At 40.7% G+C, this 22,472-nt stretch overlaps 1 protein-coding gene across 1 annotated transcript in view; it reads right to left on the reverse strand.

The window, feature by feature from the left end:
* Positions 1–16,928, reverse strand: part of LOC310928002 (xenotropic and polytropic retrovirus receptor 1 homolog) — a gene marked incomplete at both ends in the record, with an annotated part of 32,237 nt that extends 15,309 nt beyond the window's left edge. The window contains 2 exons of the mRNA XM_083890463.1: positions 1,451–1,502; positions 16,860–16,928. Of these exons, the coding sequence (XP_083746589.1) occupies positions 1,451–1,502; positions 16,860–16,928 (121 nt within the window). The remainder of the gene's footprint in view (positions 1–1,450; positions 1,503–16,859) is intronic.
* Positions 16,929–22,472: the final 5,544 nt, after the last annotated feature.

The raw sequence follows: 22,472 nt of genomic DNA on the forward strand, positions 1-22,472 counted from the left end.
CGCTGCAGTCAAGCTGCTTGCTTGACTGTAAGCACGACAGTGCAGTCATTGAATGTTGGGGAGAAGACGTGTGTGTCTCTTGATTTTTGCTGTTAAAAACGTGCACCGGAATTAAAAAAACGTGCATGCAAAATGACTAATGTGAAGCAACACAACCACAACGCAGCTCAGGAAGAAGTTCTTCTTCAGTTTCTGCCTCCACCTCAAGTGTTAAACAGTCATGTGTGGGCTCTACAGTTCACGACAAGCGGACCTAGAGTGGTCCTGTTGCACATATATGTTGGTTATGGAGGTCTACTTACATACATGTAAGTTGTTTTTATGGTCAAAAACCTCCTAGTTGCTGTAAACGAGCCGATTGAAATCCTCTTTTCTGACGATGTTCCTGAGTCGCGATATTTCAGAGTGAACTCTGACCCCCAGAAGACGGAGTCTTGTGATTGGCCAGTACTATTCAGCACATCCACTCTCAGAAGCGCAGCTCACCCCTCTGGAACGGTGGATGCACTGCTCCTCATTACCAAAACATTGTTTTAACAATGTTTAAAAATAGCTTCTTCACGACTCCCCGCCGCAGTCCCTTTTATGACTTTGACCCAGAGTCAGAAGACACTGTCGCTTGTGAAACACCTCCACAACGGACGTTATTCTTCTTCTGCGTTTCGATTTACGCAACCGGATGTGCCCGGACTAGTGCCCGGAGAAGGAGGATCTGCTGTTCAGGAGAAATGCTGTGTACGTAACCGGACCGGGTTTTTTCAGAGATCTCGCTGAGCCCGAGATTACAATAAAACACAGCGTTCTCAGCAATGGCTGAACTGTTTTGAACCTTCAGGGCTTCTTAAACGAGGTAAGGACGCAGATACACACTAAAAAACAGCGTTAATTTGAACTTCCGGTCAAGGTCCGCTTTAAGTGTTGACTTCACATTCTGTCGCATCACTGGCCTTTAGAGAGGAGAAGCTCCTCTTCTTCAAAATATGATACGCGAGGACAGATGACAGGGAAAAACATGTTGAGCTCATCTCACTTTATGAGATACTTGTAATTACACGATGATGAAAACGGGTTTAAGACGTTTTAGGAATCTGAGGCCTCACTTTTTGGCCATGCTACGGCTGCTTTTAGTGTATTTTTACCGAGTCACATGACTGATGAAGGGCAAAGCAACTGCCTATGTGACAAAATTCTGATTCCAAATTTTCCATTGAACATAATAATGCAATGAAGATTTGGGGGGGGGGACATGTTCTGTAATTTATCCAGATTATAAACAGAAAAGGGTCTTCACATTATCCATGAACTTTAAAATATGAAATTCTTTAAGCGGATAAGAGCAGAAAGTCAGCCTCCTCATCAGTCCAAGTATGTACCAGCCTGGATTTCAACATATTTCTGCCTCTGTTGTCATAGTTTTTTTTGTTTTTTTGAGTGGGGAAGATTCTGTTACCTTCAATAGATGGAGCCTGGTCTTGAGCAGCATAGATCATCTCTTTGAAAGCCTGCAAAAGAAAGTCAACTTTTTAAATATTAAAACAACAATCATTTAAGGTTATTATAATGAGTGCAAAAAACACCACTACACATACTGTTCCAGAGCAAATGGTGCGACCGTGGTGTTCCTAATAAAGTGCTCAGTGAGAGAGGTATATGCTTATCATCATATGGAATTATCTACTTAGAAAGATGAGTTTGTTCATATCCCCGACTTATTTGCACTGATCATCATGATTTTCAGGAAAATGATTTTCACAGGATATAGGGGTGAGGGTTTTTGACTTACACCAGGTGTTAAATTTCATTTTTTTCAATATTTATTCATATTTTTTTGGCCAGCACAAACTAGAAACATCACAAAAATACAGAGGGAGATAAATCATTTGTGTTAATACTTTATGGAGAAGGGGTGGGATTCAAATAATTATTTGTTCTTTTCTCAGGTGGACAAATACATGTCAAACGATTTTTTCGTTGTGTTTTTGCCAAGTGAATAAAAACATCAGTCTGACTCTAGAAGTGAGTCACTCGCACTTAAAAACAGCATTTCCCAGATGGAGCCGTCTGAGCAGAGGTTGATTCCCACCTAGGAGACAGTCTGGTGTGTGTGTGAGTGTGTGTGCGTGAGACGCTGCCACACAAACGTGTGCGTCTCCACAACAACAGTGTGTCTGTTTACAGTAAGGCTTTTTGAATCATTCTATTATCTATAGTTGATGCACAATCAGTAGAGTGAAGCATAGTAAACAAAAACAAGTCATATGACTGTTTCAGAAAAAGAGAGCGTTCTAAATTGAGGTCAAGGAGGTCACAATCTCGGCTCAAATGGACATTTTGCATTTGGCCGTTCCAAAAGTAAGAACAGAAACAGACTTGTTTCAAAGATCTGGTGAAAACTGAGTTAAATAAATATACATATTTAAAAGGTGCATTATGTAATAAATCTAAAGCAACTGGCCATAAAATCCTCCTAATCTGTCAGAGACTCAGGAATAATGTTCATATAACAAACTGAACTCACCAACAACAACAGTTGTATATATTGTAATATTTGCATTCAAAAAATCTTTTGCAGACTGCAAATCATGTTTATGTTTTGAAATCATGTTTTGGCATGTGGCTACCACCGTCTACCAATCATTGCAGTCAATAGAGTCTCGGCTGCAGAGCAACCACGGGTTGCCAGTTACGTCAGAAAACGAAACCTAAAAGATCTCGGTATTTTGAATTTGAATGTAGTAACCGTTTTTGGCCACATTCTTACATATGGCGCCTTTAATAATATTTAAAAAAAAACTATAGAATTGTTTTATTATTATAGAATGAATATGATATGAGTTTTCATACCGAGTGAGAACAACAAGACACCAGCACTGCAGTGAGAGATGTCAACTTTATGTGACGTCAACGTGACAATACAGTCCTTTCATTGTCTATTTTTTTTTGCTGGGGCCCATGAGCACCACATGTGAAAAACAGACGAGATACATAGAATTCTCGCTGACACGCCACAGCAGAGTGAGAGCGTGAGAGGCACGTTGTCATTTACTCGTACAGGCACTGGGATGAAAAAAAACAAAGACTTTGTGTTTGATGATCAGTACCGTAATTTGAATATGGTGGTGGCTCGTTTTGACTCACAAATGGAGAAAACACTGTGTTCAACAACGGTTTAGGTCTTCGGTCAGCAAAAGATATGTTTTAGTGACTGAAGTAAATAAATTCCAACCATCTGTGTTGGCTGATAGCAGTAATCTGTGCCTCTGTCTGAGACCCCACACCCCCAACCCCCAAATTCAACAGTATCTTAGCATCTGCAGCAGCAGTCAGACCATGGATCGACTCAAAACATAGACTTCGAGAGAAAGAAGGGATGGAATAATTCATCTGTTGATGTTGCATCATTTTAATATGATGACGAGTCGCTGCATTAACTCACTGACATCACATAATCACATGACATTATTATTATTATTTCATCCAAAACAGACAGAGACCATTTATAAGAAATACAAATTCTTCCAGTTTGAGAAGTGAAGCCGAGGAATAAAAGACAGAAGTACCAATTAACCACCAGGGGGCGACTTCACTGGATGCAAAGTGAACTCAGTTTGAATGTATGTCTATGGGAAAATGAGCCTACAATTCTCACTTGATTTATATAGTATTAAGAAACATTTTTACTGAAGTGTTAATGGTCTCAATTTTTGAAAATGATGCTCAAGTTAAAGGGACACTGCGTAGTTTTATGGGTTTATATGACCCAAAATCCACTTTTTTATACGTGCTCCTGCATTGTCTAGTCGATGTATAATAGTTTTTGTTTCATTTTCGGAGCGTTTCAAAAAGTCATGTAAAATAACATGGTCGCGGGCCGCTGTTGCATAGCCACCGTTAGCAGCGAGACGCCATGTTTCTACCGGAGCCTGTAAGGACAAACCAGAGAGAACAAATCAAGCGTCGCTTTACTTGTAGCGGAAGTCCCGCCTCCACTGACTGAGCTAATACGATATACAAAAGACACACTTATACATCTGAATAGATACTAGAACCTCATCTGCCGACACGGAGAAAGACGACAAGGACGTCATTTGACCGGCTGAGGATACCGTAGCGCTCAGGGAAGGGAGGGGGTGAGCAGAGGAGCAGTTTGTTGTTGTAAATTTCAGCCTCTCCTCTAGATGTCACTATAAACTACTTACTTCACCTTTAAGAGGAATATAGAAATATATATATATATATATAATACAAGACATTATGGTTGCCAGTGTATGGTTGCAGGACTCAGTTTTAATATCATAATGACAAGGTAAATACAGATTTTAAGGGCCACACACTCAGGACAACGAGCTGAAAAAAAAAAAAAAAAAGATCATTGTTTCTAATCTAACATTACAGATATGCTGATCTTGCACTGGTGCATTTGTTCCATTCTGTCATTCTGCCACATATCACTGCGCTCTGTACCAATGCAGTAATGCTGCTGCAGCCATCGAGTCTGCTGCACGCCGCCCGTGAGTCAATCTTCAGAGACGCTGCTGCTGCTGCTCGTCTCTGCTGTAGAGACGAGGAGTGACACCACAATCATTCAGTCTCACAGAGTCACAACAAGACAAGAGGACACAGACGGCATTTTTCCATCTCTTTCACTCGAGGGCTTGATAGTAGAGTGGTCGCTGAGCGCTGCCAAAACGCCAACAGAGCACAAGACGACAATAGTCTCACTGTGTCCCCAACTCTGCCCGCCAGTCTGTCAAAGAGCGACTTCTGCAGCAAACAGCAGAGCAACTCAAGGTCATGTTAGAGGCCACACAGTCAGCATACAGTCACTGTTCAACCAGTACTGTTGCTACACTACTGTAAACAACAACAACAGCTAACACAGGAGAAACAACAGCAAGCATCAACAAAGAAAGCAGAGAAGGCTGTCCTCTTAAATATGGAGCTTCAATGCTCAGATATGGGAGCCTAAATCATTTTATATCAAAAATGATTTGCATCAAAATGAGTTTTTCAGCCCTTGATCAGAAATAATCTGCACCCAGATTAGCACAGAGATCTGTTATTAGACCAACGACAAGGTGAAACTGAAAGTGTTTCCAGCCGTTTTCAGTCACAACAGAAAGATGAGTCACTGGTTCACACCTGGCACTTCTTACTGCATTTCCACGCAAATGTGATTGCTGTTCAAGAGGACAAACTAATGGACCATCACTTTTGTCTTTCTATCATTTGTGAGCTCCGTCCCAAAGTGGTCACATAAAGGCATTTCCTCACAGATCAACAGAGATGCGACTGCAGCACTGTACTGTACTGCAGCCGTACAAGAGGACTGTGTTGGTTCTCTGCTGTTCGGTTTAGTGGAATATCAAATGCACCAGATGAAGTTCTACGGGTGACATTGATATGAATCAATGCAGTAATGATCTCTGCGGTAAGTGGGGCAGAGGCGGCACTTTTAGAGATTTAGAGACAGATATGTGATTAACAGAGAGACAGAAGTTCTTCTCATTTATAGATAGATTATAAATAAAAATGCACAAAGTTTAATTCTACAAATGGATCATTTGACAATGCCAAACATTTGAAATTAAATGAATAGCCTCTAAGCTAGTTTATTTTTTAGGCCATCTGCCTACCACTGCAAAATAACACATATATACATGCACATATATATGTATATACATATATATACATACATACATATATATGTATATACATATATATACATACATACATATATATACATATACATATATGTATATACATATATATACATACATACATATATATACATATACATATATATACATACATATATACATACATACATATATATACATATACATATATATACATACATATATACATACATACATACACATATACACACACATGCCTACCATACCACTGCAAAATATACATATATATGTATATACACACACACACACACACATATATATACACACACACACACACATATATATATATATATATACACATATATATACATATATACATGTATATATATATTTATATGTATACACATGTATATATACACATATATATATATATATATATATATATATAAACATATATATATATACATATACACAAATTTGGGCAAAACACTTGTGCTAGTGAAGGTGTATATACAGTACATGAGTCATCACAAGGGACAGAGAGAGAAAAAAGCGGTGAATCTATAAACTATGGTCAGTTCAACCCGTAAATGAGATTTGATTAGAATTAATTAGGGAAAAATAAATGACTGCCACAGTTAGAAAATAGATATAGATTAGTATCATGGACGTCCTCCATTCCTTTGGTAACAGCAGAGGACTGTCCTGTACTGCAAAACGAACACTGCACTGCACACTGATGACACAATCTTTGTGTTTTCAGTCAATGACGGAATGAAAACAGTGCAATAATCTGAGGAAAGAGGTCAGGATCACTGCGAGGCCGTTTGCCACTGTAACTTGAGAGATGAGACGCTCAGCGGGCAGAGAGAGCGGAGTCACATCAGCTGCTGTAAGTGAGCCCCATGTACTTTGACTGCAAAAACACACTTTTCAGTTCTCACACAAAGAAAAGCGAGAAGGCGCTGACGCTGAAGCCCACGTCAAGCATCATACTGGTGTTTCCACAGGGGACCAAGTCCAGTCCATATTATTTTAAGCTGTGTGAGAAACAGACTTACAGTCACACAAGGGATAGACTTGACCAGGTCATCCTTGAATATGTTAGTAATCACATCATGAGACTGTACTCATCATTGCTGTAGGGCTGCACCTAAGCATTAATGAATCTGTTGATTATTTTCTCTGCTTAAATTGATCAATAATTCCATAATAAGTGTTCAGATTGATGCACGTCAAGTGATCGGAGAGAGAACTAGACTCTTTTCTCGTGCACATCCTCTCAGATCCGTTTCTCACAACTTCATTTGTAGCGTCACAGGAGGATCCGACCAATCGCAGGGGCAGTTCAGAGAGACTGGACACTCCTATTGGCTGTTCCACTACACCTCCATTAGTGACATGTGTGCAGAATTGCAACGACGGAAATGGACAGCCTGTCTGCAGCTGGCTCTAATGTCGAAAGAACACGGATTTAGTATGATGTGAAGTCATTTGTGGTGACGTTGTGCTTTGTTAAACAATCTGATGTCATGTTGCATTCACCAGCATGCACACAAAAACAGGTTGGAGCAGCTATTTTCCTTCTAGTCTAAGCTCCACCAGTTCCTCATAAATGAGGACAAAGTCAGTGATTATGCCAGAAAAGATAACTAAGACACTGCTAAACCGTTTCCCACACTCACACATGTATGTATTTGGTCAGTAGGCTGGCTCAGCATGTGCAAAGGCACAAGTTTCCAAAACAAAACACACGCAGCTCTGCAGGAAGGAGAAGAAGCTCTGCTTATCCTCACAGATTACCCTACTTATACCCCGTCCTTCCCTTACCCTTCATTCTCTACTCCCTCCCTCTCGTAGCCTATCTCTGGCCTCGTACCTCAGTCGAGTTTCCACGCACAGTTGAGTCCACGCTACGTCCAGGGATGTGGCTCCACTTTGCCATTTAATTGGACGACAAATGTTTGTTCTGCTGGTTAGCGACATGCCACCTTTTCACCCAAGGCATTTCGCTATCATGTTATAGACCAAAAGAACTTTAGGAACAAGCATATAGCGCGTATTTGAGCGTGCACTCAAACTGTAGCGGTGCTCAACAACGTCTACGTAGGGCATTGGTTCTCAAAGTGCGGCCTGGGGGCCAATGGCGGCCCGCAGAAACATTTCTGGCGGCCCGCAATGAATTACAGTTGATAGTTTTAATCCAGGAGCGACTAAGCTTGTTAAATGTTTATTGGACATTAGTGGATACAGAACAATAAATGTAAACAAAAATACTGGGTATTTACCTGGTTTCTATATGGTGAATTTTAGTGTATTATTGGGTTATAAGCTGGTAATAAGCAGGTAGCTACAGCCCCCAATTACTAGCTATTTACCCAGTAAATATATGGTAACAGAAATGTGTTACTTGGTATTAACTTGTAATTAGAAGGTAAGAACAATGGCCAAAATACTGGGTAATGCTTAAATTACATTATATTAACGCTTATATTACTTGTAGATAAACTGTAGAACTGCAATCTGGTCATTAAAATAATTACAAATGGGATTTTTTTCTGGGTTTTTTTCTTTGGCGACCCTCAGTCCAATGTTGGGTTCCTAAATTGGCCCTCAGGTATCAAAACTTTGAGAACCCCTGACGTAGGGTATACGCAGACCACGACGGAAAAGGGCCCAAGTGGACCTCAACAGACACACACACCTAGATAGTATGACTGAGGTCTACTTATCACTTTAACAGGCTGAGTGAAAGGACATTTTATAAACAACAAGGCTTGTGGGATGCTCCTGGTCAGCAGTGATGAGTACCCACGGACAGTGGTCAGAGGAGGCACAAACCAGTAACTGATGACTGGGTTGTGCTGAAACAACAAGTCTGATCCACGGCCACTCCAACTCACAACATACAGCTGCTAACGTCTCTGTGTCACATACCACAGGGCACCTTCAGAGGTCCTGAGTGCAGGCCTCACAGTTCAGAGCTGTTTTAGTGGCATGTGGAGGACCAAAAGCAGATCAGGCAGGTCTCCTTTCTAATGCTATGGGCTCATCAATGTTTAGTCTGCAGGGGAAGAATGTGGATTGCTTTCATTAGTTTAGTTAGAGCTGCCTTCTTTGCAATAATTTGTCAAATTAAGTCTAATTTGACAAGTGCTGACAATGTACGTGTGCAAAGAACACACAATTATTGCATGATCTTTTTCAGTCTTTATTGAACACATCCAACAGTCAAATTGTGCTGGATCTCTTTAGGCATTAATAACCTGTAACCAGTTCTTCCAGTTGCTGCGGAACAGCATTCTTCTACAGAGACGTTTCATTCGAGACATTAAATAGTCTTTCTTATACATTCATTCAGACGCTTGTTGTACTTTAGTTGGGTGCATGTCTAATAAAGAATTACATGTTAGTGTCTCCTTCAATGTGTTGTTTCCTGGTTGTAAATCGCTTCCTGTGCATTTGTGAACATGACTGACTGGGCCAAAATAATGGTAAAGAAGTAAATGTGGCTTTTTGCTGCAGGTTTACACACATTAGCTGACAAGAGAAAGCTGTGAGAACTCCTCCATGCATGTGATCTATGCATGTGCGCTGGCTTGCATGATGAGTAGGTTTAAGAATGGACCCTTTAATACCCGTTAGGTGGTGGCTGATGTGAGGCAGTTCCCTCAAGTGTCAAGAACATTTCCTCATAAGCGACGCCTTTTCCATTTGTCTTCGAAAGATGTTTCATCATACATCTATAAGACGATTATGGCATTAAAGACTTTCAGAATGTCAAGACTTAATTCACCTACAGATATTTTCAACTACCTTCTATGGAGGAATCCCATCTGTGTGCCAACACTGACCTTTATCGTGTCTGTCCACATCTCTGCTGACTCCCCTCTCTGACCTTCTATTCTTTCCCACTCCTCCTCCACTGTCCTTTATCGTTAGCTTTTCATCTTAATCATAACAGAAGCAGAGCAGCAGCAGAATCAGCAGCTACCTTCCATGACTGTATTCTGCTGAAAGCAGCAACGCGACAGACCAGCAACCGGACTAAAACCCACAGACGTGCAGAAAAACACAGGGATGCCACTTTGCACTTTAAAGACATAATTCTGACTCTGACTATTGATTTGACTTGAATTCTCAGATTGTAAAGCCTGTGGCCTCTTTATCTGCAGATAACACAAACTGGTGTTATTTTATAGGTATTATTTCAGTATGAAGATACAACTTTGTTGTACTTTGAGGCTTGAGGTGAAATTCCCAACATGCCATGTAACTCTATACGATTCAAGTGTTAAGTGTTTAATTATGTCTGCCAGTTTCACAGGCACTGAAAAATGTTAGCTGCTGCAATTGAAAAACAGAGAATTGTTGATACACCCTTATGTCTCTGTGTGCTTCTCTATTCACTCCAGCTGAAACCAGCAAGCATCAGCAAACTAACTTCCCATGAAGCTTAGAGTTTCCACCACTGCATTATGGTGACTCAGTAAAAAGTGAGGCGCTCATTTATGAAAGAATAAAACACCTCAGGTCAATGGCATATGGAGGTTATATATATAAAAAAAAACAAGGTGCTGCCGCCCTTGCACTGAATAGTAGAGTCATTGTGCACCTGTTAATACACACAATACTGCATAGGACAAAAGAAAATATCAAATACACAGGTTAAAATGTTTTGTTAAATGAGGTTGAATGGACTTGAATATGATCAGTCAGTCAGCAAAAACACAGGCCGACAAGCTCAGAGAGGACAAATATAAAATGTTATTTTAACCACTTCACAAAAACGTATGCCTGTTTAAGTGCTGTATTTTAGGAATATGTTTGCCACTTGATCTCACTTGGACTTGATCCAGAGCTGCCTCCATCAGTAAGTTTGCGGCTCAAAAGCATTTGTTATTTTTACTCCAACCACTTCCCGTACCCTTTGGTCTTTGATGGTGTTTAACGTAGGCACTGAGCAGTCATTGTTATCATAGCTACACAACATGCTAACAATGTCTACAAAGACAACAAAGACTATCATTATCTCTTTGGATTTGAAAACCTTATTATCTTCATTTAAAAGCGACAGTCAATGCGTCTGCCGAGTCCTACAGACGACCATCATGCATTGACTGTATTTGCTCACAGTTCCTGTCTGGGAGTCACACAGTCAGTCTGTGAGGTTATATAAAGCTGCTTCCATTGTACATTTATTTGTCGGCTGTGAGTCAACAAAGTCAGAGTGGGTTTTACTGGCTGGATTCAATTAGACTCCCTTACACATTTCTGCAGATAAATCCAACTGCACACTGCTGTTCCAATGTCAGCGCTCTGAGCTGAGCAGGAGCTGTAATAAATCATAGCATGTTTGAAACAGGCCTGCATAAAAACAAAGACACCCACAGTCTTTGGTCCGGCTCCCATAATATCATATCATAATAACAGCTCAGGGTACATATCTGTTTATGTAGATGTCCTACCAAGTGTCTGACCCAAACACAGCTGCCTTTAAAAACACCACATCAATAAAAAACAGGCCTGGTCAGCATGGTTCTGCAAACCCCAGAGGCCTGACTCCTACATCTTCACAGGACTAAACCTAACTGGGTCCAAGGTCAGATTAACAGCTGGACAGAACAACAAGCTACATCTGGTCTGTGTTTTAATGCTACAAGAGATTTGACTCTGAGGAGTGCTGAGGAAATAATAAGCAACTCAACGGTGCACCAGAAGAATCACAAAACAATCACACACTCCTGTTATAAAGACACACTAAGATTAATTCTTAGTGGGTGAATTGGGTGAATTCCAATTCCTCGCTTAACCCTCAATCTCAAAAATGCGCGCTCCCTCTAGTGCAAGTCCTGTCCCGATTCTCAGAAAAATTAAGTTGAGGGGCAAGTTTAAGGGCTGTATCACCCTCAATATTGAGATTTCCAAGACCACCCTTGGGAGCAAGGGCTACCCAGAATGCATTGCGTGTTTTCACATAACAAAGATGGCGCCAAAAGCGCCTAAACGAGTACGCTACAGATTAAGTATTTTCTTTGTTAATAGAGATATAAAAATTATGAAAACCATTGTGTTATCTTAGTTTAGGCCCATATTATGGATTACTTACGTTACGTTTATTGTTGCGTATCATTTATTTTTATTTTACCATCCTTTGTCAATAGCCGGCCGGTGCGGACAAGCGATCGTTTGCTATCGTTTGCTTTTCAATAAGCCGTGGTGTGTGGTAACATGTTATTATGTTATTATGAGTATCATCTTATAACCAACTAAAAACCTAATAACTTGACTGACAAACGTATCGTAATAAATAATCCTCACGTAAATGTGTTCTTCTTCTTCTTCTTTTTTGGAGTTGACAGACTGGACGCTAGCTTTCGCGTTATTCTGCCCCCCACAGTCTGAAGACGTATCTGCATTTAAGGCGTGTCCCATTTCTAAGTGACTAAATAACCCTCAACACTTGGTTTTGAGGGCCAGTTAAGATTAAGGGTTGAGCTTGAGGGTTGAGATTGAGGGTTAAGATAGGAATTGGAATTGGCCCTTATATCAGCTTCGTATTGCTGACCCTCAGAGTGTGTCCAAATCAAAAGCCAAAGACAACCTTCATTTCCCAGGAAGTTCCTGTTTGGTCACTTTTGTAAAGTCAAAGCAGTTCCAGTCACTCAGTACATTTCCATGCACAGTTAAGTCAAGCTGCAGTTTCAGCTCAACTACAATGTTCAGTTAGACTACTGCCCTTGTCCCAGTATGCAAACACTAGTGGGGAATCAATTTATGAATAGAGTATGTCCACAGTCCACCTCTGCTATGCTACACCCACTTTCATCTTGTAAGCTGGCACCTAAGCCAGAATCAGTTCTTCTCAGTTCTGACCGACAGTCTTTTAAAGACTGTTTTTTGTTGCATTAACACAATCTGGGTTTTGAAGACACAGCAACTACACAGCAATCTATTTCAAATCAAAACTGCACTTTAACACAATGCAATTAGCAAATTACAAAGGCTGAAACTGAACTGTTTTTCACAGAGTTCTGTTTTTGTTTTGTTTTGTTTTTTTATCAGAAAAAAAACAGTGTTGTAAATCAATTGGCTGTTTTCCAACAAAATACCCGTCCTGATGACAAAGACAATAAAACAATTCTTAAACCCTACAGTCGCCAATCGATGACCGTCCATTGTCCTTGTAGGGCTTCTGTGTTTGTCTCACAATTGGCCCGGGTCAGTGTTGACAGGGCTTTACAGCCGATTTACCAATTGAATCAGCTCTGGTGTCTGTCAATGGGAGAACTCACACTGTGATTGGCTGTTTGGCTCCAGCCAATCAGAACAGAGACAGGAAACAACAAAGCAAACAAACAAATCTAGGCCAGGAGGGTTCACTGCGAGAAACTCAAACTAACTAAGGGGTGTCATCATGTTTCTGTTTGTGAACAAAACCCAGTAGAATTGTGTGATTGTTCCCCGAACATGTATGACCTGAACTATCATATACATCAAAGTGACTAATGCCTCCTGGTCATGACAGAGCACAGCTAAAGTGCTAAATTATACTGAGTGCATGACAGAATATTCACTCACAGTGCAGACATGTAGAGACACACCACCATTTACACTCACAGTCGACATGTAGAGCCCACCGATTGAGACTGTTGGGAGATGATGGGCAAAGTAAAAAATTCTGATATAAGCAATGATTTACTCCCTCATAAATACAGCTTCCATATTTGTGTAAAGGCTCGTGATGGCAAAGTTTGGTAATTTAATCTGCAAATTAACTGAATGTCTGAATGGAATGTTGGCGAGAGAAACCATGTTAAACCTGATATGAAAATCCTTCCTGGGTGATTCGATCACGATGCAACTGTGCTAACTCGTCCTGAATGTGTCCTCAGATCCGATCCTGGAAACCAGGAGTGGACTTTCTCGAGGACGGATTAAAACCGATTCCTCCACTGATGTCGTCTGATCCACTGTGGTTTAGATCATTTCTTTCTTTCTTTTTTTTTTTTAAATACTGCAAAAAGCATTTCCACAGCCAAACCTCACAGATGATTTTTGAGAGCCATATGATTTGTAATTTAACAAAAGCCTATGAGCTTGTTGTTGTTGTTGTTTGGATCTGTAGAGCCAAGCTAAGTAGGGTTAATTGTGAAGGACGGCTGAAACATTTCTACCAGCAGGAAAAGACCTTTGGCTCAAAGCTTAATGTGGCTGTTCTGCAAAAGGAACCAAGGCAGAACCAAAACAACATGTCAGGAGTGCAGAGAGGAATGACTGATAGCTTATTTTGCCCTCTACCTCAAACTGACAGAAATAAACAGAATAAAGCGTTGATGAACCAGTGTATAAATAATCTAAATTTAGTAAAACACCACTCAACACCAAGTCAATTTTACTGATCTGAATGTCATAACATTTGGGGATTTGGTGCGGCGGTGAACTCGGTGACACTGACTGTAGGAATGTGCTGCAGGCACACTGGCTGAACCAGTGTGTGACCAGGCAAACTGTTGCTTGTAAGAAATACTGCAACTATGCAGATAGATAGTTCTGCTCACGGGTGCAGAGATGAGGGAGAAGCCCTGCGAGCAGGAACATTAGGAGCAATCCTGCTGGAGACATAAAATCGTAACGTAAAACACTACACCTCCAGACGCAACTCGAGACATTGTATATATTAACATAGGCTGTGGTAACAAATCATGCTGTAATTCATTTCTGCACCATCAGTCCTGAGTGAGGACATAGAAACACGATAGGGCTGCAACGATTAGTCGACGTAATCGATTACTGCAAAAATTTGTCGACAATAAAATTCAAGCGTCGCGTTATTGTTATTGTAAATCACACACCGGCCGCTTCAAGCTCAGCTGTAACTGCAGTGTAAACAAACACGCCCAAACACACACTCGTGCTATCCAGAACTAGCTACAGGAAGTGCTGGGGGCAGTGTTGCTCGCTGTTTACATCCCGCAAAAAAGCATAGAAGAAGAACGCACGAATTATGGTGGAAACAGGCGAAGAGTCTCGTTAAACTCCGACCCAAAGTTTCCAAAAGTTTGGGAACATTTCACTGAAAATAAACCAGCGAAACACGTTAAATGCTCGTTCCATGGTAGCACTACGGCGATTCACTAACACGATAAACGCCGACACCCCGGAGCCGCTGTATCACCACGTACCGCAGAGAATCAGAAATAACGTTGATACCTCGTACATATTTTTAAATCACATGCTCATTTCATTAATTAACCACCAGACTACGATGCAAGTACATAATGCATTTGTGTCATACGTCTATCAGTCGGAAAACCATGGAAGAAGCTAGCTTAGCGAACGCTAAATTAATTGAACCGAGTTGAATTACAGGCGAAGCTGCTTTGACATACTTTTACAACCACGGGGATCACCGGTGACACTGCGGCGCATGTGTATTTTAAATTACCGTAACTCCTCGCTACTTCGTGCAATTTTAATTATTCGATCTGCCCCTGAAAGTATATAAATATTCTATTATTATGGTGCTAAAAGGGTTAATTTCAACCCCTGTTAATACTAGCGTTTATAATGAACTGTAAACCTCTTTCACTTATCAACTGTGTGATTTGGAACATATTAATTCGATATTTAAGCTGTAAGAAATCTGTGATCATTTGCTTCAGGTGTTTAACTGTGATAAATGTTGCGCTATTAAAGCACTAATCGAAAAAATAATCGATATAGATTAGTCGACACCAAATACAATCGTTAGTTGCAGCCCTAAAACACGATGCTGCATTTCTCTGAGGCATAAGAGCAAATGTGTATGATTACTATAAATGCACTTCCGCGTCCACTAAGCTCTGAAGCTCATCAATCTCTGACTGATTCCTTAATGGACTAACAAACATAGTAGAGGGCTTCCACCTCACCATGCAAAGTGCTGAAATAAGATGCGATTTGATGCTATACGCATTAAAGGGGACAACATCCACTAATTTCTATAATAAGTGGCTGCAGACAGCGACTGTAGAACATCTCTGCATCTTTGGCTGTTCAACTTTTATGACACTGTGTCTGATGAGGGATGACAGGCTACATGATATGTCAAATCAACTGAAGCCAACTATAAAACGCCTCAAACCTCTCACGAGAGCGATCATGTCTTGTTTTGATTTCACCGCTTATCGTATTCGTCTTCTGACACCGTTTCCTGTCCCAGCTGCTCTTTTTCATTGGCTGTTGACGACACATGCGTTTGCAGTCGGGTCAGTATCGGTACACGCGACCCACCCGCGTCCAGAATCAGCTGAAAAAAATTAAATTCGTTGACTGCAACCGAGTTTGGGTCGGCTCGATGACACACTCGCACGCTAACAGATTTCTGTGCCAACGAGCCATGCAGACTGTCCCCAAACCAGTGCTGACTCTGCCAAAGTAGGGCAAATAAATGCGTAGTGTGTCACCAGCTTTACTGGAAATAGGTGAGCTCTGGCATATTGGACACCAGGAAGTGACTGTGCATCAATAAAGGCGATGGTTCCCAGACCCACACCCCTTCAGACATTTGTCCTGCAGACACTTTAACTGCAATGATTGGCTGAATTTGACTGTAGGTCTATTTATAAATGTAATCAGGCTGCTAGCAAATCATAGTATTTTGTCTTCGCATACCCCTGGGGGGCGGGGGGGGTGTTGGTTACCCTGATTTAGGCATCACTGAATTGAGACATCACGAAAAACGTGATGGGGAAAAAAGGCTGCACACTGAGCTGTCAGTCCCTCGGTGACCCTGGACAACCTGACCTTAGAGCACAAGATACTTGAAGCTGGAACAGACTCTACCTCTGAGGATTTTGGGGGGGGGGGGTAAAGATTAACCAGCTCAATAAATGATGACTCAGCACGGAATGCCTTGTGTGTGACACAAACGAAGCTCACTGCAGCTGCATTGACGCTCACCTAAGCTAGCCGTAGCGCGCTAACAGCGCATCCCCTGTTGTTTTGTGTCCGTTTTAGAGCCGCAGAAGCTCGGTGACACTACAGCGGAAACACCAACACACACATACCCCAACATCTCCCTCTCACCCTAACAAAAGAAAATAAATACATTAAAAAATAAAGCAATGTCTGAATATCGGCGACAACACAAAGAGCCGGTATGACGTTGAACGCTCGTTGACTTAGCCAGGGCGCTAGCTCGAAGGTGGCTAAGAGCGAGCGAGCTAGCTAACGTACCTCATACTGGATGTACTGTTTCCTCCACTCCGGGGTGATGTGAGCGGAGAGATGCTCCGTGAACTTCATGGTGATGCGGCGCTGCTGCTGCTGCTGCTGCCCTCTCCCCCGCTTGCCTTCACACTTCAGCCGGGAGCTGTTGTCCCTGCTCGGCACAGCTCAGCTCAGCACACCGAGATGGTTTAGCGATGTGTTTTTTTTTTTTGACACTCTCACATCCGAAGACTGACTGTTGCTGCTCAGGGACACTGACGTCCCCGTCCCCGTCCCCCCCCGGCTGTCCTCGCGCTAAGCTAAGCTAAACTAAGCCAAGCCAACGGCTCACATTTCAGTGCGTTTTCCCGCGACGCACAAGACGTAAAAGTTTAGAGCCGAACAACACGGGGCGATGTTGACATGACGGTTTCGTGAGCGTTCAGGCTGTGGCACTGATGCTAGCTCACTGTGGCTATCTTACTCCTCTTCCTCCTCCTCCTCCTCCTCCTCCTCCTCCTCTCTCACTGTTGTTCTACCTCTCTCCACCTCCCGCTCCCCCGCTGCCTTCAGGTGCAGTGGGAAATATCAACACCTCGCCCTCCTTGAGGATTTCAAGGCCTTTTGTCGGTGGTTGTGAGTGACGCGAGGCGTGGAAGTTATTTTAACTCGTTCCAGACGTGACGTGACGCGCGTGAGCTCAAAGGAGCGGACGAACAAGGCAATTTTTTTGATCAATGGACAAAGATTATAGGGCACAATAATCCCTGTTTACAGGTTTAACATGTTATGTCTGGTTTTACTCGTGTATTATTAAAGGTGCCATATGTAAGAATGTGGCCAAAAACTGTTACTACATTCAAATTCAAAATACAGAGGTCTTTTAGGTTTCGTTTTTTTTCGGACATAACTGGCAAGCCGTGGTTGCTCGGTAGCTGAGACTTTACTGACTGCAATGATTGGTAGACGGCGGTAGGTGGCGCCACGTGCCAAAACATGATTTCAAAAGTCTGCAAAATGATTTTTTGAATGCAAATATTTTGTCTGTACTGTTGTTGTTGTTGAGTTCAGTTTGTTATATGAACATTATTCCTGAGTCTCTGTGACATATTAGGAGGATTTTATGGCCAGTTGCTTTAGATTTATTACATAATGCACCTTTAAAGGCCAAAAAACAACAACATGAATTAGTTAATAAGTTTAATCGAGTATCGAGTATAAACTTTCCCAAACCTCAAAATGGTGATGTTGGGTTATATTTGCTGTCTAATGTGTATGTATTGTGGACTTAAATGTGCATTATGTAATAAATCTAAAGCAACCGGCCATAAAATCCTCCTAATATGTCACAGACACTCAGGAATAATGTTCATATAACAAACTGAACTCACAAACAACAACAGCACAGACAAAATATTTGCTTTAAAACAAATATTTTTGCAGTCTGCAAATCATGTTTATGTTTTGAAATCATGTTTTGGCATGTGGCGCCACCTACCACCGTCTACCAATCATTGCAGTCAGTAGAGTCTCAGCTGCCGAGCACAACCACGGGTTGCCAGTTACTCTAGTGTCTGTAACTCGGAGTTTCCGAGTGCCCCATGTCTTTGGATTTCCCACTCAGAAACTCAGAGAAACCTCACCAAACCCTGATCATGGGATTTCAAGATGGCTGCCGCGTGAGCTCCAAAATAGTTTTGGATTTCTGACCCCTTGTCATATTTCTACTACCCTCACACCCCACGCAAAGTAACTAAGTAACTTTTACTTAAAGTACATTTCAAATGAACTACTTTTTACTTCTATTGAGTAACATTTCATCAAAGTATTTGTACTTTTACTTGAGTACAATATTTTAGTACTTTTTCCACCTCTGCTTCTGTCGTACTTACTTCAGCGTGAACAAGTCACACATACTGTACTGGTTGTTTTTTAACCGTGGACATGTTTCTGTGCTGTTTTTTGTGCGCCAAAAATACAACGTACAAATTTGTTAGCAAGTGGCATTGCTAACGATAGCTAGCCCGAGTCGTGTTTGCACTCCCCCCTGTTCCAAGTTTGAACGGAACGCAGTTGACTTCACTCAGAGACTTTTTAAAAAGATTTTAAAAGTTTCCACTTTACAAAGATAGAAAAAAAAAATCAATCACATATAAATTCATAATTTCTTCTCAATTTGTCCCCCTCCCCCCTCGGCTTTGTGTGCCGTCACAAAGACGCTGCAAAATATTGCAAATTACCACGGCACTTGAATGCCACACACGTGATATCGTCAGCCACCTTTGGGAAAATGACGTAGAGGCTGGTTGGGGAACTTGGTGGTGGAAAGTTTCCATCACACACGCACACACTCACACACATCCTCTCTGACAGTGTGTGTGTGTGTGTTTTGCACAGTATTATGTAAAAACTAATGACAATATCCTGTTGACATTAAATTCTACTGGAACCTGCTATTGTGCAATACCGTACATCAAAATTCAGTTCATGATGTTATGTACATTATTATATCATACAACTCCACTTTATTTTGACTCTATTTTTGCATATATATATGTATATATATACATTTCTCCATGTTTCTCTCTATTTTTAGCTTTAAAGGTGCCATATGTAAGAATGTGGCCAAAAACAGTGACTACATTCAAATTCAAAATACCGAGGTCTTTTAGGTTTCGTTTTCTGACGTATCTGGCAACCCGTGGTTGCTCGGCAGCTGAGACTCTACTTACTGCAATGACTGGTAGACGGCGGTAGGTGGCGCCACATGCCAAAACATGATTTGCAGTCTGCAAAATATTTATTTTAATGCAAATATTTTGTCTGTACTGTTGTTGTTGGTGAGTTCAGTTTGTTATATGAACATTATTCCTGAGTCTCTGTGACATATTAGGAGGATTGTTGCTTTAGATTTAATACATAATGCACCTTTAACCCTTCAACAAACACGTGGTCATTTTACTTTTTAACCAATAAACTGATCATGTCAATTGTCACATGCCGGGGAACTAAGTGTTTTTGTTCACTTTAGTTCATGCTATAGTCCCAACTATATACACATGACATCACTATGGAGAGAAAACACTGCAGACTGTTGTAAACAAGGGCTCCGATGTGAGACTTCTAATCTTTTCCTCCCACGTGGCACAAATCAGATATGACCCATGAAAGTGTAAGCAGGAAAAAAACACACACGTAGATTCAGACATCAGTCATGTGTGGGTTATAAATAATTATATCTGATAAATGTGTGCTTTTGTGTCTTTCACTTTAATCAAAATGACAAAAAAAATACTTTTCAAGTGTTTTCTCATGAAGCATTTCTCTATTTTCACTTCCCTTTTCTCGACCTACTAACAATCTTCAGGCAGAATTCAGATATGGATTTACAATGTAAACAGGTCGTTAAAAATGGAAAAATAAAAATGGTGTTAAATGCAGCCAGTCAGAGGTTCATATTCTGGTTTCAGTATTCAGGCAAAACAGTGAATAATTTATCCCTCGTATTTCTGTAAATATCTTCGTTCTGAATAATCTAAATCATAAGATTAAAGGATTAAGTCAGTCACACATCCATCATTTCAATGGGATTGTAAAGAATCAATAGTGCAGCAGCAGCAGCCTCTAGTGTTTGTTTATCACATTACAGCCCCGTGTGTATTCCAGGTCACTGCACATCCATCCTTACGTCTTACATTGACACAAACCACTGTTAAAGGTGCTTTTATTGTGGTTTATGTCTCTCATCAGGACTCAGTGACACCATTTGACTGCTTTATCTCGTGATTTTCATTTTTTCTTCAGTCATATCAAATCAACCTCGTCCTTAAACACTAAACAGTAGTCGCTGGTGTAGTACAGAGGCAATTCTAGAGTCTGTAGGGGCCCTAAGCAAAAATTCCCAGGGGGCCCTCACAACCAGTGTTCATCACCATGATGTTATAAATAATCCGACACCAACGAAAAAATGTATTACTTTTTTTCCCGAAATGAATGAAATAACATGGAAAAACCTTGTAATTAAAACGTATGTGAAAATATAAATATATAGAACAATAAAGTAATGTAAATAACTGAAAAACATATATAAATCAAGTAAAAAAAAAAAGATGCATTACACTGTAAATAATCCTCTTCATTTTCCAACTTGCAGAACGATAACTTCACACAGGTTAAAGTGAGGTGGGGCCCCATTAGGGTTGTTTCAGTAAAAACAGCCCTCAGGCTCCGAGTGTCGGGGGGCCCCCTATCGGCTCGGGGCCCCCAAGCAGTTGTGAACTGCCTTGCCTGTTCACAAGCTGCGTCTCTGGTGTAGTACCAGTGGAATTAAATGTAACAGTCATAGGCACAGTGTGTAATATCAACACGAGTACTGTGCCTATTTTTAGGTACAGTGTTTGCACTGGTCGCTATAGCAACAGATTACCAACCCGGGCAGAGTGGGTACCTGCTCAGGAAACCACAGACCGATGAAAACCAAAAAGTGGGACATTAAAACTAGAAATTAAAGAAATTAAAGCTATATAATGAATTATCTCTACAATAGAGGTCATATTATATCTAAATGTTTTGGTAAAAACGATCTAATTAACATGAAAAAAAGAAAAAACAATGTAAAAACAGCACGATATATATATATATATATATAGATAGCGTGGACCTCTATTTAATTCTATATAATACACATGATCAAGTCCAAAAGGTTTTTTTTCTCAGCCAAGGAATCCTGAGATAAAACTGTTTATACACTCTTAGAAATAAGGGTTCCAAAAGTGTTCTTCTACAAGGGGTTTTAGGTTCTACCTGGAACCATTTGTTTTTCAGGGTTTTTTGGAGTGTTACCAAGAACTGAATCATTTTTGATCCGGAGAACCCTTTAAAACACATTTTCCTGAATAAAGAATTTTAAAAGGGTTCTTGGTAACACTAAGGGTTCTCCTATGAGGACAAGCCGGAGAACTCTATATGGTTCTACTGAGCACTTTTATTTCTAAGAGTGTACACACCTTCTCATTGAATGTTTCTTCTTTATTTTCATGACCGTTTACATTGTAGATTCTCACCGAAGGCATCACAACTATGAAAGAACACATAGGGCATTATGCAGAGGCGATTCTAGAGTCTGTAGGGGCCCTAAGCAAAAGTTCCCAGGGGGCCCCTTCCTTCCAACCAGTGTTCATCACCATTATGTTACAAATAATCTAATACCAACGACAAATGTATGAGTTCAAAATGTTTTTATTTTTTTTGCAAATAAATGAAATAACATGGAAAAACCTTGTAATTAAAAAGTATGTGAAAATATAAATGTAAAGAACAATAAAATACTGTAAACAGCTTTAAAAAACTATATAAACTTAGTAAAAAAAAATACATTACACTGTAAAGAACCCACATTATAAAACAATATAAATATATAGAACAATAAAATACTGTAAATAACTGAAAAAAACATATATAAACTGAGTAAAAAAGATATGCATTACACTGTAAAGTGAAGTGGGGCCCCTTTAGGGAGGTTTCACTTAGATGTCATTGCAAATGCCCTCAGGCTCCGCGTGTTGGGGGCCCCCTATCAGCTCGGGGGCCCAAGCAGTTGCCTGCCCTGCCTGTTCACAAGCTGTACCTCTTGAATTATGT

Source organism: Microchirus variegatus, assembly GCF_963457635.1.
Source record: "Microchirus variegatus genome assembly, chromosome: 5".
Classification (NCBI taxonomy): domain Eukaryota; kingdom Metazoa; phylum Chordata; class Actinopteri; order Pleuronectiformes; family Soleidae; genus Microchirus; species Microchirus variegatus.